Source organism: Gadus macrocephalus, chromosome 23 (genome assembly GCF_031168955.1).
Source record: "Gadus macrocephalus chromosome 23, ASM3116895v1".
In the NCBI taxonomy this organism is placed as follows: Eukaryota; Metazoa; Chordata; class Actinopteri; order Gadiformes; family Gadidae; genus Gadus; species Gadus macrocephalus.
The window spans coordinates 15,158,496-15,172,860 of record NC_082404.1 but is presented as its reverse complement, the minus strand read 5'-3'; the positions used below and the strand labels follow the sequence as shown (position 1 = coordinate 15,172,860).

Genomic DNA, 14,365 nt, shown 5'->3' with positions numbered 1-14,365 from the left:
AATCAGTCAGCGAAGCATTCAGCGGGTTGAAGGCCTAACTTAGCTCCAGAGCCCTCTGCTTCGTTAGGTCTGACTCTGTTCACACGGAGTTCAGGATCCCTACAAGGCCCTCAGGAGACTGCTGAAGGAAGTTTGAAAGTCCACAATCATCTCCTTGAGCTCACTCCCTGATCCCTGATAGCAGCGAGGAGAGCGGAGGCGCTAGCATCACTGGACGTACTCCCCTCCAGTGTGGCCCCATGGCGGCCCTGTGCTGTTCGTTAGCTACACCATGTTTCTCCTGTGAGCTGGTTGGATCTTTTAAGCACTTTTAATCCCAGTGCCTAACAAGTCCTGTTTTTTGTGTATAGGCTGATCGGCTGTGATCTGTCAGAGGGATGCTGTGAAGCTCTGGCCTCAGTTCTCAGCTCCTACTCCTCTTGTTTAAGAGAGCTGGACCTGAGTACCAATGGTCTGATGGATTCAGGAGTGCAGCTGCTCTCTGCTGGACTGGGGAGTTCACACTGTACACTGGCAACTCTCAGGTCAGTTTTACTCAATGTGCAAATAGTTTGGAATCAGGAGACATTTAAAATAACTACTGACCAATGGTTTGAGGATCACTCCTAAATGACGTCTAACTTTATCAGCTGATAACTCAGTATGACCACATTTATTAGAGTGGTGCCATTGGTCATAATACACCTTGTTGTTTTACTGGGATGTGAAAATTAAAAGTTGAAAAGTAATCCCAAATTTGCCATTGCAACTTTTCAAGTGGGAAGTGCCTTCCCACAATCCCCTGTTAACAGGAGTTAAACAAATGAAGTCACCGTATTTGCATCAATCAAAGGTTATAGGTCTACATGAACTGATTATATTGTGGCAAGCAGGAATGACCAGGTTTAAAGAAACTACACAATACATCACACAACCCGAGATTTGCCTTTATTTTTGCACACACACACATAAACACACACAAGACTCCCTTTTTGGTTGTCCCGCTTACCCCGAGCCTCCCAGGATCCTTTGCGGCACCCGGACAGGGTGACCACGGCCGTGATCACCACAACATAGTTTTCATTGTAACAACGCAACAATTTCTATTTTTTGTTTCGATGACTGTTAAGGTCTTGGTTATGTCAGGATAATATGTAGAAATACACAATATTCATACTACTATAAAAGTGATATTATGATACAGTTTTCAGAAATACACAACAACTGTTATTAGTATTGTTCTTAGTATCAACATTTTACACCTAATATATAACAAACATTTGAAGATCTAATGTATAATCATTTGTATACTATCTATTAGAAACTATCAGAAAAGTTGAATAAAACACTTCCTAACATTTTCTCTTGATTTTGTGTGAAGGCTGAATAGCTGTCGTCTGTCAGAGAGATGCTGTAAAGCTCTGGCCTCAGCTCTCAGCTCCAACTCCTCTAGTCTGAGAGAGCTGGATCTGAGTACGAATGATCTGCAGGATTCAGGAGTGAAGCTGCTCTCTGCTGGACTGGGGAGTCCACACTGTACACTAGAAACTCTCAGGTCAGCCTACTCAATGTGCAAACAGTTACACCAGAAGACATTGAACAGAATTGCATCCATAAAAGCAAAATTTCCCACCCCTAAATATGTTGACAAGAATAACTCAACATATTTCTATTGTTGTTGCCATGACCGTATGAGTCGTATGTTAATTTAATACAGCTTGCTATTTTTTTTATATTCTTTTCTACTCATTTGCATGTATTCAGGCTTTAAAGTGGAGTTTAGATTTATTCTACATGGTTTAAAAACTGCTTTTTCTAAAAGCTGTGTATTTTTAGGGAAATTGTAATGATAAATTATGCTGAATATTTTCACATATTTTGAAAGCTTACTATTGGCATTTAAAGATATTTTTTCTTTAACATTGGCATAACTTATTTTGTTGATTATGGAAAAAGTTAAAGACATAAACACAGTAACATGTTTTGTTTATTTTCTGTGAAGGCTGAATGGCTGTCAGCTGTCAGAGAGATGCTGTGAAGCTCTGGCCTCAGTTCTCAGCTCCAACTCCTCTCGTCTGAAAGAGCTTGACCTGAGTACCAATGATCTGCAGGATTCAGGAGTGAAGCTGCTCTCTGCTGGACTGGGGAGTCCACACTGTACACTGGAAACTCTCAGGTCAGGGTTAGAGTTAAATGTGTCTTTGGGTTTGTTTAATATGTAGGGATGATCCAGGACTAGGTGGGCTGTGATCTAAAAGAACAGACGTCACGGGTTTAAGATCCCCGACAGATTCAGCATCATTATTCATCTGTAGGCTGGGGTCACCTTGTCAGTGGACCACAGATGGGAGGAAGAGAGGCCAGAGGAGGAACAGAACTTTGGAGGACGAGGATTCAGGAAGATTGAAAAAAATATGTTAGTTTGAAGGGGAGTTGTTTATTTTTGCTGTCTTGTTAGCGGCTAGTCTGTTATGAGTTAACAGGTTATTCTAGCTGACAGAACACTGGCCAGCTGATGTGAGTGTGAGGGGTTGCTGTCCTGTTAACTGCTAGCATGTTATGTATGTTATATGTGATGTAACTCTGGCCAGCTCATGTGAGGGTTAGGGTTAGGGGTTGCTGTCTGTATGTTATGGATGTTAAGTGTTATATGTTATGTACCTCTGAGGAGTTATCTTTAGTGTAGACATGGTGATGAGGCCCTAGCCGGGCTTTGATCTGAATACAATGATAAAGCTTTTAGTTGTCCTTCATATAGAATGAATACTTTATTAACCTTTTTACTTCAATTTGAACTATGTTCATCCAGATAGAATAAATACGGTGTGTGTGTGTGTGTGTGTGTGTGTGTGTGTGTGTGTGTGTGTGTGTGTGTGTGTGTGTGTGTGTGTGTGTGTGTGTGTGTGTGTGTGTGTGTGTGTGTGTGGGTTGTGTAGGTTGTCTGGCTGCCTGATCACACAGGAAGGCTGTGCTTCTCTGGCCTCCGCTCTGAGCTCCAACCCCTCCCATCTGAGAGAGCTTGACCTGAGCTACAATCATCCAGGAGACTCAGGAGCTGCGCTGCTCTCTGCTGGACTGGAGGATCCACGCTGGGGACTGGACACTCTCAGGTATGGAGAGGACAGCTCAAGACTAATGGACAAAGTCTCCTACAAGGATTTGACCCGCTGCTAGATGAACGGGTTTGAAGAGGCAGCTGTAACTCATGTTGTGTAGAAAGTGATGAGACAGCAGATGATGAAGGGGAATGTTTCAACATGCTGCTCTCACTTCCCCCCCCAGTGTGGAGCACAGTGGAGTGTGGAGACTGAAACCAGCTCTAAAGAAGTGTAAGTGTCTGTTTGGTTCATCACAACAAACACCAACTATTGATATTGTCCATCCACACAGCAGGAGGTGACGTCCGTTTATTCAGATCCTTCTGGCAATGAAGATGATGGTTAAAATCATGTATCATACGTGTGTAAAAATGTACATTATTACTGTGATTATATCATGACTGATGATTGTACTACATTAGGCATCACACCATAATAATCACGATACTATTAATCATAATTAGATTCTACAGTCTATTTTATATTCAAAAACTAGTAAATTAAACTATTATCTTGTCACAATTATAATAATAATTATTATTATTTTGTTATAATTCAGGTTATTACATTAAACATAGCACGCATATTAGACAGGTAATGAACTAAAAAGAACCAAAGCAAAATCAAACCACGCACCAACGCCGGTTATCATAATCAAAATATGATATCTTATTATCTTAGTCATAGTAACATGTTTTGAATGATGTATGTATTTTATCTTAGATTTCAACTAAAGCGGGTGATGCTGCTTATTCAAATAATGATGAAGAGGATGATGATGATAATTAATAATAATGTTTTAGCAGCCTAATCATGTCTGTTTCTCCGGTCAGATGCCTGTGAACTCACACTGGACCCAAACACAATCCAAAGACGACTCTCTCTGTCTGAGAACAACAGAAAGGTGACGTGGGTTGAGGAGAACCAGTCGTATCCGGATCACCCAGAGAGATTTGAATATTGGTACCAGGTGTTGTGTAGAGAGGGTCTGACTGGCCGCTGCTACTGGGAGGTAGTGTGGGATGGAGAGGTTTATATGGGAGTGGTATACAGAGGAATGACAAGGAGAGGAGGGGGTGATAACAGCGGGCTTGGATGGAACAACAAGTCCTGGAGTCTTGTTTGTCGTGATGATGGTTACGGTGCCCGTCACAACGGTAGTAAAACAGCCATACGCCCCCCCCCCCCTCACTCTAACAGAGTAGGAGTGTATCTGGACCGGCCTGCTGGCTCTCTGTCCTTCTACAGAGTGTCCCCAGGTGGAGGGGGGTCCTCAGACACACTGACACACATCCACACCTTCCAGGCCACCTTCACCCAGGAGGACCTCCTCCCTGGGTTTAAGTTACGTAAGACTGGTGCCTCAGTGTCTCTGTGTCCATTGTAGACACACACACAAACACACACACACACACACAAACACACACACACACACAAACACACACACACACACACACACACACACACACACACACACACACACACACAAACACACACACACACACACACACACACACACACACACACACACACACACAAACACAGAAACATAGAAACACACACACCCACTCACACACATCGTTCATGAATCTATAAACAGACACACACACATACACACAGACTCATAGAAACACACACACACACACACATACATGGACACATCATTCATCAATCTATAAACACATGCGCACAAACACACATACAAACATGTATACAGACATAAACACACACAAACACACATGTACATAGACATTAACACACAAACACCCGCACCGACACATTGTTTATGAATCTATACACACACACACACACACACACACACACATGCATACACACATATACACACATTTGGACACAAACATGAACACACCCACAAATCGTTCATTCATCTAAACACACACACACACACACACACACACACACACACACACACACACACACACACACATATGCACTCACGCACACACACCGTTCATGGATCTAAACCCACAGCAGGTCTGTGTGCCGGTGGTAAGCAGCAGGTAGCATCAGTGTCTCTCGTGGTTCATCTCTCAGCCCTCTCTGTGTTCAGCTGGGCTGCTGAGCGTCAGATTAGAGGGGGCCGCTTGGGTCTGGGGGGTCCTCACAGTCCTGACGTGGTTGAGGACCAGCTGTTAGGGGGACGTTTGAATACCTGTGGACCCATGGACGTACCTGTAGTGCATCGGGTTGTTGAGCAGCGGCTTTTGAAGCTTTCAGAATCAACCATGAAAGGAAGCTCTTCCTTTGGGTTAAGCAGGTTGTAAATAGATTTACTTCAAAATGTTAAATGTGTTTTAAATGTTGATTGATGATGAATAAATATAAAAACATAATTCAATATTTGTATATTATCAGACATTAATAGTTTCCTAATAAATGGCTCTGAAATGTATATTAACTTTGATAAGCCTAACACAGCAGATGTAATATACTCATAATGCAAGTGGTCGATGGGAAAAGCTTATGATGTCCATGTTGTGAATGACTGTGAATGAATGTTGGTAACAGTACAGCAACAGGACAGTTATTGAAGGTATGTGCCCCTGTTTATGATTTATATTTACTCCACTGTACTCCAAATGCTGCATTTTATTGGGCTTTTGAAAGGTTCAGCATGATAAACCATGCAAGGATCTTCCGTTGGGTTAAGCAGGTTGTACAAAGATTTAATTCTGAAATGTTGATTGATGATACATTATTTTACTAATATTTTACATATTTTGAACTCTATCAAAGGAATCCAATATCAGTTTGTATTTTGCCATGCTTGACATGGAACCTGATTTAAAACAGATTTAACAACATAAGCATAAATGATGAGTGTTCTATGGGAAAGGGTTAAGATGTCCATGTTCATGTTGTGAATGACTTTAAACTGAAGCTAGATTATTTGTGTTCTGTTGGGAACAACAAGTCAACATGTTCAGTTATTAAAGATGCCCGTTTACGATTTTAATTGTTCATCAAGCATAATGTTAATAAACAACTCAGTGGATCAACTGAACGTTCTCGTGTGTTCAGATGATTCTCTTCGTTTGTTCAGTTGAAATCCTCCAAGTCTTCTGGAGACGTTTCCTCAAACCCAACAGTGGAGTCTCAAGTCAACCCTTCATCAGTGTGGAGGGAGGATATTACCGCACACACACACACACCCACACACACACACACACACAACAGTGGAGTTTGACTTTTTTAATCACACAGGCATACACAAAAACAAAAAGTAAGTAATCTAGTGAACTATATACACACACACGCTCACATACACACATAAACATAACGCACACATTACAGATTTACAATTATCTTTATTTATTTAATCTAGAAATCTCAGTGAAGTTCCTTCCGTCATGCAACATGGATAATATTCACCATTCAGCCCTCAGTGTGGGCGTCAGCACTGGGACCTGGTGGTTTATGGACTTCCTTCAACCGCTGTGTGCTTTGTCTTATCGTACCCTTCATCAGGTCTCCAGCCAGGTGTGTGTCCGCTGTGATCTCCTCCCACCGTTGTTTTTTTCTTATCTTACCACGGAAAACAGTTGGATGGTTCAGGAGCCAAGAAGGTACATCGTTACTCTCAACACCTTTAGAACTGGTTTAATCAGTAGCATACCGTGGGGTTTAAGTCAGGGCCTTCAGTAACGAACTCCATCAACGGCCAGCCCCCAAACACTCACTCAGACATGCACACAAATTTCATATTAGCTGCCGATACAGCCAACGCAGCCACAATATGCGCTACTGCATAACATCCACAACAAGACGGTTGATCTTCAGCAACAACATCAGCGCACATGCACACCACTTTGCATTACCGCAGAGCTAGAGTAATACAGCGTCTCCATCAGATCTTTCCTTATGTCCCTCCGCAACCAGATTGCACATCACACACATGACACAAAAACAAGTGTTCACAGTTATTGTTATGTTCTCCGGATGCTTTCGCATCTTCAACGGATTCAATAAAGTAGCCTATAGCGACAAGCAGTGACAGACTGAGGGGGGTGCGGCAGGGGGGGCGACCAACCCCCCTGAGTCTGCCACTCCCCCCCCGTGCCACCATGGTTGAAAAAGTAAATAGGCCCGCCTCACCTAAGCTTCTTTTTTTGCAATTGTATTTTGATACTTTGAGAGTACAGGATTTCATTGTTGTACTATTAAGCCCTCCGTTTGGGGATCAGCACTGGGACCTGGTGGTTTATATCTTGATATGGACTTTATTAAACTGTTGCTCTGTCTTATCTCATCATTTCATCAGTTATGGTGCTGTGCCCCGACGGACGCCTTAGGAACCTAAAGCAAGTAGACGTCGTTAGCTGTTGTTCAAAGTCTCTTTCCTCACTTGATCTGTCTTCCCTGAGGAGCCCAGCAGCTCAATCTCTCTGAACCTTTAGAACCGGTTTAGTGTTCTGTCTTGCTTCTAACACTTCCCTGTGATTTTGGCCATCATTGCATTTGTGCTTCTATATTTCCATTCTGCACGGACAGCACGCGTTTCATCACTGAGAAGCTAAGGTACCGTTTGCTGAACTAATGTTTTCTTCAGACCACTGATGTATTCTTACTATAATAATATATTCTTACTAAATTAATTTGTTTCCAGTCCTAGTTTTGTGTTTCCAAGATGGTTTTTAAAAGAGATACTGATTGAAGTGAGAGAACCTGTTTTAATGAAGGAATATGGGGCATAACATGAATATTTCTCAATCAGAGGTCAAATATTTAAGTTTAATTCTGGATGCTCATCTAAAATTTGACAAGGATGTGAAGAAAATGAGCAAAACGGTGAAACGGAATTTAGACTTATCAGAGAATTCTCAACGTTTGAAGCAGTTAAAATATATGTACGCACAATGATCCTCTCGCATCTTGGCTAATGTGCAACTGCATGGTCGCAGGCAAGTCCTTCTGCAGTCAAACTTCTGGAGAGACTCTGCAACCGCACGTTAAAGGCCTTAGGTAAAAGACCGATAAGATCACATCACTGTGACGTCCTGGGGGACTTGAACATGCTCAGCTTTAACAATTACATAGCTTTATCTTGCATTAACATTACTGATAAATGTTTGCATGGTCATGCCCCGCAGGCTCTCTGTCACCTGATCCAACCGACGCGGGCCGCAGGGCGGTGCCCTAGAGGCGCTGCCGCAGGGAACTGTAAGATACCCCGCCGAAAAACATCCTTCGGCCAGTATTCATTTTGCTTCAAAGCAGCTAATGCGTGGAATGGTTTACCTACCGAGCTCAAGGCGATTTATGGTCTCAAAAAAATTCAAGGGCAAACTGAAGGAGTACCTTAAAAGAGAAGCAGATTTGTAGCCACGTATGCATAGGGAAATGCGGGAAGATTTAAATGTGAGTGTGAGTGTTGGTGTGCGGGGGTAGAAAGACCTTAAGTTTGGGTTTGTCTGTATATGTGCGGGAATGTCAGTGCTGGCGGGAGGGGGGGGGGGGGGGGGATGTATAATGTATGTGCAATGTATAGGACTAGATTAGGGAATGGCAGGCAAGTACGTGAACTTGTTATTGCATATAGGGATGTAGAGTTGAATGAAAAGTGGAACAGAGATGGGTGAATGGATAGGCAGTTCCTCGTATATTTTCCTGTATGTTATTATAAAGGCCCCTCCAGGGACGGGCATTGAAAATGAGCTAAAGCTCTAAATGTTCTGATGCTTTTCTGATGGATTGTGCACAATCCACATGAGCTGCATCTGTCCCTAACAAATAAAAACAAACTAAACTAAACCCATAACTAGTTTCACCGTGTGGAGGGCGTTTATGTACAGATCCTTTGGTACGGGAACCGGACAGAACAACCTTTTATTTAAATGGAAAACGACTTGGAGTCAAACATAAAGGTTTTTTAATTGTACTGAAAGGATGAGTTTTAACCATCTCATGGACAGGGTGACTCTGTACTGTAGTGAGTCAGTTTGGTTGTGTTGTGGAATTTTATTCTGTAGTTTTATTGGTAACATAAGTTAATTATTGATGCTTTATGGTTATGGTTAACGGTTCAGTACACTGATCTGTAAACTCTTTAAACTAAGATTTTTCAGTTGTCCTGTAAACAGCCAAATTTCAAAAGGAAAATAAATAATTGTCCTTATAATTAATTGTAGAGGATAAAGACAGACATAGATAGTGATAGAATGTGTAGATCTAGACATAGCTGGTGATAGTGTGTGTGTGTGTGTGTGTGTGTGTGTGTGTGTGTGTGTGTGTGTGTGTGTGTGTGTGTGTGTGTGTGTGTGTGTGTGTGTGTGTGTGTGTGTGTGTGTGTGTGTGTGTGTGTGTGTGTGTGTGTTTGGGTGATCTAGACATAGAGAGTGACATACTGTGTATATCTGGACAAAGAGAGTGATCGAGTGTGGGTGATCTAGATATAGAGACAGATAGTGTGTGGGACTATTAGATATGAGGATAGGAGGTATTTATTGCATTAATTTCACGTTCGGTATTCAAACAGAATCCACAGAAACAATATGGAGTTGTGATTGTGTCAAGGTCTCCAGTCTACTCCCCCTAAACGGCAAATTTAAATGCAACATTGCATTAGTGTCTTATGTCAAACTTTTGCTAATTTTCTCATAATTCTACCTGACTTTAATGTTTTTTTTGATTCTTTAAAGGAATACCATCCGAGGAAAATATACTCAGGGCAGACCTTTGACATTTATGAAGGGTAACACCTAGCAATGAAAGCATGGAGTGCAGAGGGCTACTATCCAATGTATAAAGAGAGATCTGAAAAGATACACTGTTCAGATACAACAGTCTCAAGTAGATTTAAGTACTCTAATTTGACCCTTTCTCTAAAGTGTCCATTATGGAGTCAGGAAGATAAAAAAGTTGGTAATGTTTAATCCAATGCAATCAAATTAAATTTGGAAAGAAAATCATTTATTATCATTGGCTATTAGTTAACTATGACTAAGAGGCATATCTTATTCTTTCATATTCATTCATCATCATTAATTGCACCAAGGTACAAATAGCATATACTCATAATTGTACCAGGGGTGCAAATAGCCTCACCCTTATCTTATTTATTTAATCTAGAAATCTCTGCAGTTCCTTCCTTCATGAAACAACACAGCTACTATAATATAACTGGCATCAGAGTTAGTGAGAAGCTTCTACTGCTAACCCTCAAACGGGTTTCAGGACATGGGTTTAACTTATCTAAATCATCATTCGTAGTTCAAGTTATGTGACGTGCACCATCAGTGATAGATGGATTCAAAACCAGTAAGAAACCAGTAAGACACCAGTGAGACACCAGTGGGACACCAGTAAGACACCAGTGGGACACCATTGAACCTCCAGTGAAACACCACTGAGACACCAGTGGGTCACCAGTGATACACCAGTGAGACACCAGTGAGACACCAGTGGGACACCAGTGAGACACCAGTGAGACACCAGTGGGACACCAGTGGGGCACCAGTGAGACACCAGTGAGACGTTCTGCCATTCTCCCAGAACAAACAGAGGACTGAGGCCTCCTCAGTGCTGCCCCTGCTGGCCGGACATCCACACTGCAGTCATGTCCAGTAGATGGACGATAGCCCAGAGCAGCGGGCCGCGCCCTCATTCTCACCGCTCCCCTGATCCTCAACCCCTGAGATGGTCCTAAACGCTGAGCCTTCTCTTTAGTCCTGGGGGGCTCTCCCTCACAGCAGAGGGTCCTAAACGCTGGGCCTTCTCTTTAGTCCTGGGGGGCTCTCCCTCACAGCAGAGGGTCCTAAACGCTGGGCCTTCTCTTTAGTCCTGGGGGGCTCTCCCTCACAGCAGAGGGTCCTAAACGCCGGGCCTTCTCTTTAGTCCTGGGGGGCTCTCCCTCACAGCAGAGGGTCCTAAACGCTGGGCCTTCTCTTTAGTCCTGGGGGGCTCTCCCTCACAGCAGAGGGGCTGCTTCAGACCCCAGGGGCCGGCTGACCTCTGTTCAGGATGGTGAGGCCTGCCCCCCCCCCCCCCCCCCCCCCCCTCACTGCTCCTTCAAGGGCCCCTAACTGGACTCCTAATAGCTGCTGTTGATTCTGCTTTTGTATGTTTTTTTTTAATTTCTCATCGACCAAACTTGACAAAGTTCCGTTCTGTACTTAAATGAACCAATCAATAAAATGTTGTTTGTGCTTAAACCAAGTACGAACACTAGAGGGCAGTGTTTCTAGGGTCTTCATTTACACTGAGTTTCGATTGGGCGTAGACATGACACGGTTGGCATGGACACTAGACACATCTAACGTTGGGAATCATTCATTGGATGAAGACGGCAGGAGGAATGAAGGAACAATTAAATGAATCCAACTTAGATACATCTGTAAATAAACAGATGTAGGCAGCACTCGAGATGAGGGGGGATGGTATCCCCCTTTGGAATTAAAATGATCAAAATCATCTCCCTTCTGAAACACCGATCCACCCTTCCCATCCCCTGTTATTTTATCAATTAATGTGGAATTACCGCTATTTCATTGTAGCGGTTTCCTTTTTCAATTCGGCGCAACGTAGGGTTGCCGCGGTGTGGACATTTTCACACCAAATAATACACTTTATACCGTATAAACGGTATAAACTTTGAAACTAGGTCAACCGCCATCTTCTCCGTCAACTCTCCTCTCACACTCGGTGACAGGGTCTGGCAGCGCGCCAATTCTCGGTGACAGCATCTTATAACGTTCTATATATAATAGTATAATATCATTTTATAGATAATATCACGGCCGAAAGCTCAGTGCGCCTCCGCCTCGCGGGGAGCTCGCGTTGACTTTGTATGGAGTCGAACGCGCCTGTCGCCTGGAACGCGTCTATACGTTGACTTTGTATGGAGTCGAACGCGCCCGTCGCCTGGGACGCGTCTATACGTTGACTTTGTATTGAAGTCGCGCAACCCTTCGCTTTTGTGAACGTGCCATTACTTTAGTTTCACGGGCTCTGGTTTCACTATTCACATGAACAATGTGACGCAGTTAGCTGTGGTCAAAGCTCTTCCTCTTTCTGATCTGTCTGCACTGAGGACCCGAGCACCTCAATCTTTACTCTCAGAACCTTTGTTAATGTTCTGTCTCGCTTCTAAACACTTCTCTGTTATTTGGTGAACACCTAAATGTCTTTATTCCCTCCTTTACTTGCATTTGTGCTTCTATATCTCCATTCAACAAGGGCAGCACACGATTCGTCACAGAAAAGATAAGGTACCGTTTCCTGAATTCCTGTTTTCTTACGAGATGTATTCTTACTATATTAATTTATTCTTACTAAATGAATCTGCTTCCAGTCCAAGCTCATTGTATTAATGTTTGTGGTGTAAAAGAGGTTTAATGAAGGAGTATGTGTCAGAACATCAGTAACTAGTTTCACCGTGTTGAGGGCGATTATATACGGATCCTCTGGTACGGGAACGGGACAGAACAGTTTGTTTGTATTGTGGACTTTTATTCTGCAGGGAGGTCAGTTCGGTCAGAGTTTCATTGGTAACATTAGTTAACAATTGATGGTTTGGAACTGTCGGATCTAAAGGGAAATAAATAATTGTCCATAATTAAATGACAGTGTTAGAGATAGTGATAGTGTGTGTGTGTGTGTGTGTGTGTGTGTGTGTGTGTGTGTGTGTGTGTGTGTGTGTGTGTGTGTGTGTGTGTGTGTGTGTGTGTGTGTGTGTGTGTGTGTGTGTGTGTGTGATCTAGAATATCATAGAGAGTGATTTAGAGTGTAGCCCTAGACATAAGTTGTCATAGAGTGTGTAGTTCTAGACGGAGGGACTGATAGTGTGTGTATGTCAGACAGGAGGAAGATAGGAAGTCTTCACTGAAGTAATTTTTATGTTCAGTACTTAAAGAGAATCCACAGAAACAATATGTAATTGTGTTTGTATCCAGGTTTCCAGTCTACTATGGATGAGGAGCGAGAGGAGGGGGCTCCTACCTCTAAAACCACTCTGTCTGGGGAACATGGCCACCAGAGCAAAGCTAAGAGGTAAGAAGAGGATCTCTCTGTCTGTGACTGTTGTCCTTCTCAGAGCTCAGCACTGATATCTCATGACTCCATCATCAGTCTTAGTAAAAGCTGTGTGTGTGTGTGTGTTGTGTTGAAGCCCAGAGCAGCGGGAGAGAGCAGATTCCCCTGGACCCAGCTGTGTCTCCATGAAGAGTGACTGGTCTATGGATGATCCTTCTAACTTTAGAGATGGAAATCAGTCTATTAAGAAGAGGTGAGGATTTATCAGATATTATACAACTATATCTATCAGACATCCTTTAATCCTGGTTCTTGTTTTTCTAGTAGAGTCCAGAAGGAGAGAGAAGACTCCCCTGGACCCAGCTGTGTCTCCATGAAGAGCAACCGGTCTATGGAACATCCTCCTGACCTTAAAGATGGACGCCCCTCCAGAGAGGAAGGGTAAGGATTTGTCAAAGACTATAAAGCTACAGCATCTATCAAACATCCTTTAATCCTGGTTCTTGTTTTTCTATAAGAGTCCAGAAGGAGAGAGCAGACTCCCCTGGACCCAGCTGTGTCTCCATGAAGAGCAACTGGTCTATGGGTCATCCTCCTGACCTTAAAGATGAACGCCCCTCCAGAGAGGAGAGGTAGGAGTTTCCAACAAACTAGTAGTTTTAGATTCAGGAAATATTTGTATTAAAAAGATACTGTGTGTGTGTGTGTGTGTGTGTGTGTGTGTGTGTGTGTGTGTGTGTGTGTGTGTGTGTGTGTGTGTGTGCGTGTGCGCGTGCATTCTCTCCACAGGCGACCCCAGGAGAGGTCAAAGGTTACCAGTGCTCAGTCTGTACAGCAGAATCAAACAGAGCTGATCAAGGTGTGTAAATGAAAAACTACATTTGACTTCAGCTCTAGACAGGGGTGACCTAAGGGGGGGTAGTATATTCTACATATTTCACCTCTCTCTCTTTATTGCATGGTTCAGTCTTGCGTGGATCCAGTTTTCAGCACAGAGTCTTCCACTCGGTCAGCTTACAAGCATAACAGACGGAGAACAGACTGTCAGTAGTTTGACACGTCGTCGTTGAGGTAGAAGTCGGGGTATCAGAAACAGAGAGCTGAGAGGAGGGAAAAGGGACAACAGTTGGTCACCCAGTTTATACAAAGAAAGGTTTTACTTATTCACCTTCCTTTTCTGCTCATTAACACGGAGCTACCTAGTGAATCATCGAATCTTATATCAATTATATAGTTCTTCATCAAACATGAAATTCATAAATATGACTTAATAAATTAGGGAGACAGGTGGATGAAAC

General features: G+C 43.0%; 1 protein-coding gene and 1 long non-coding RNA gene across 4 annotated transcripts in view; one reads left to right on the top strand and one right to left on the bottom strand.

The window, feature by feature from the left end:
• The window catches only part of LOC132452668 (NACHT, LRR and PYD domains-containing protein 12-like), a 61,785-nt gene that overhangs the window by 8,216 nt on the left and 39,204 nt on the right, over window positions 1–14,365 (top strand). For all 3 annotated transcript variants that reach the window (XM_060045385.1, XM_060045386.1, XM_060045387.1), the window contains 3 exons: window positions 351–524; window positions 1,361–1,534; window positions 1,982–2,155. In XM_060045385.1, coding sequence (XP_059901368.1) covers window positions 351–524; window positions 1,361–1,534; window positions 1,982–2,155 — 522 coding nt within the window. The remainder of the gene's footprint in view (window positions 1–350; window positions 525–1,360; window positions 1,535–1,981; window positions 2,156–14,365) is intronic.
• LOC132452671 (uncharacterized) lies at window positions 4,499–5,190 on the bottom strand. Its single transcript, XR_009524459.1, has 2 exons — window positions 5,019–5,190; window positions 4,499–4,750 (listed from the first exon to the last, which is right to left on the bottom strand). It is a non-coding gene; the product is annotated as an uncharacterized LOC132452671 (long non-coding RNA).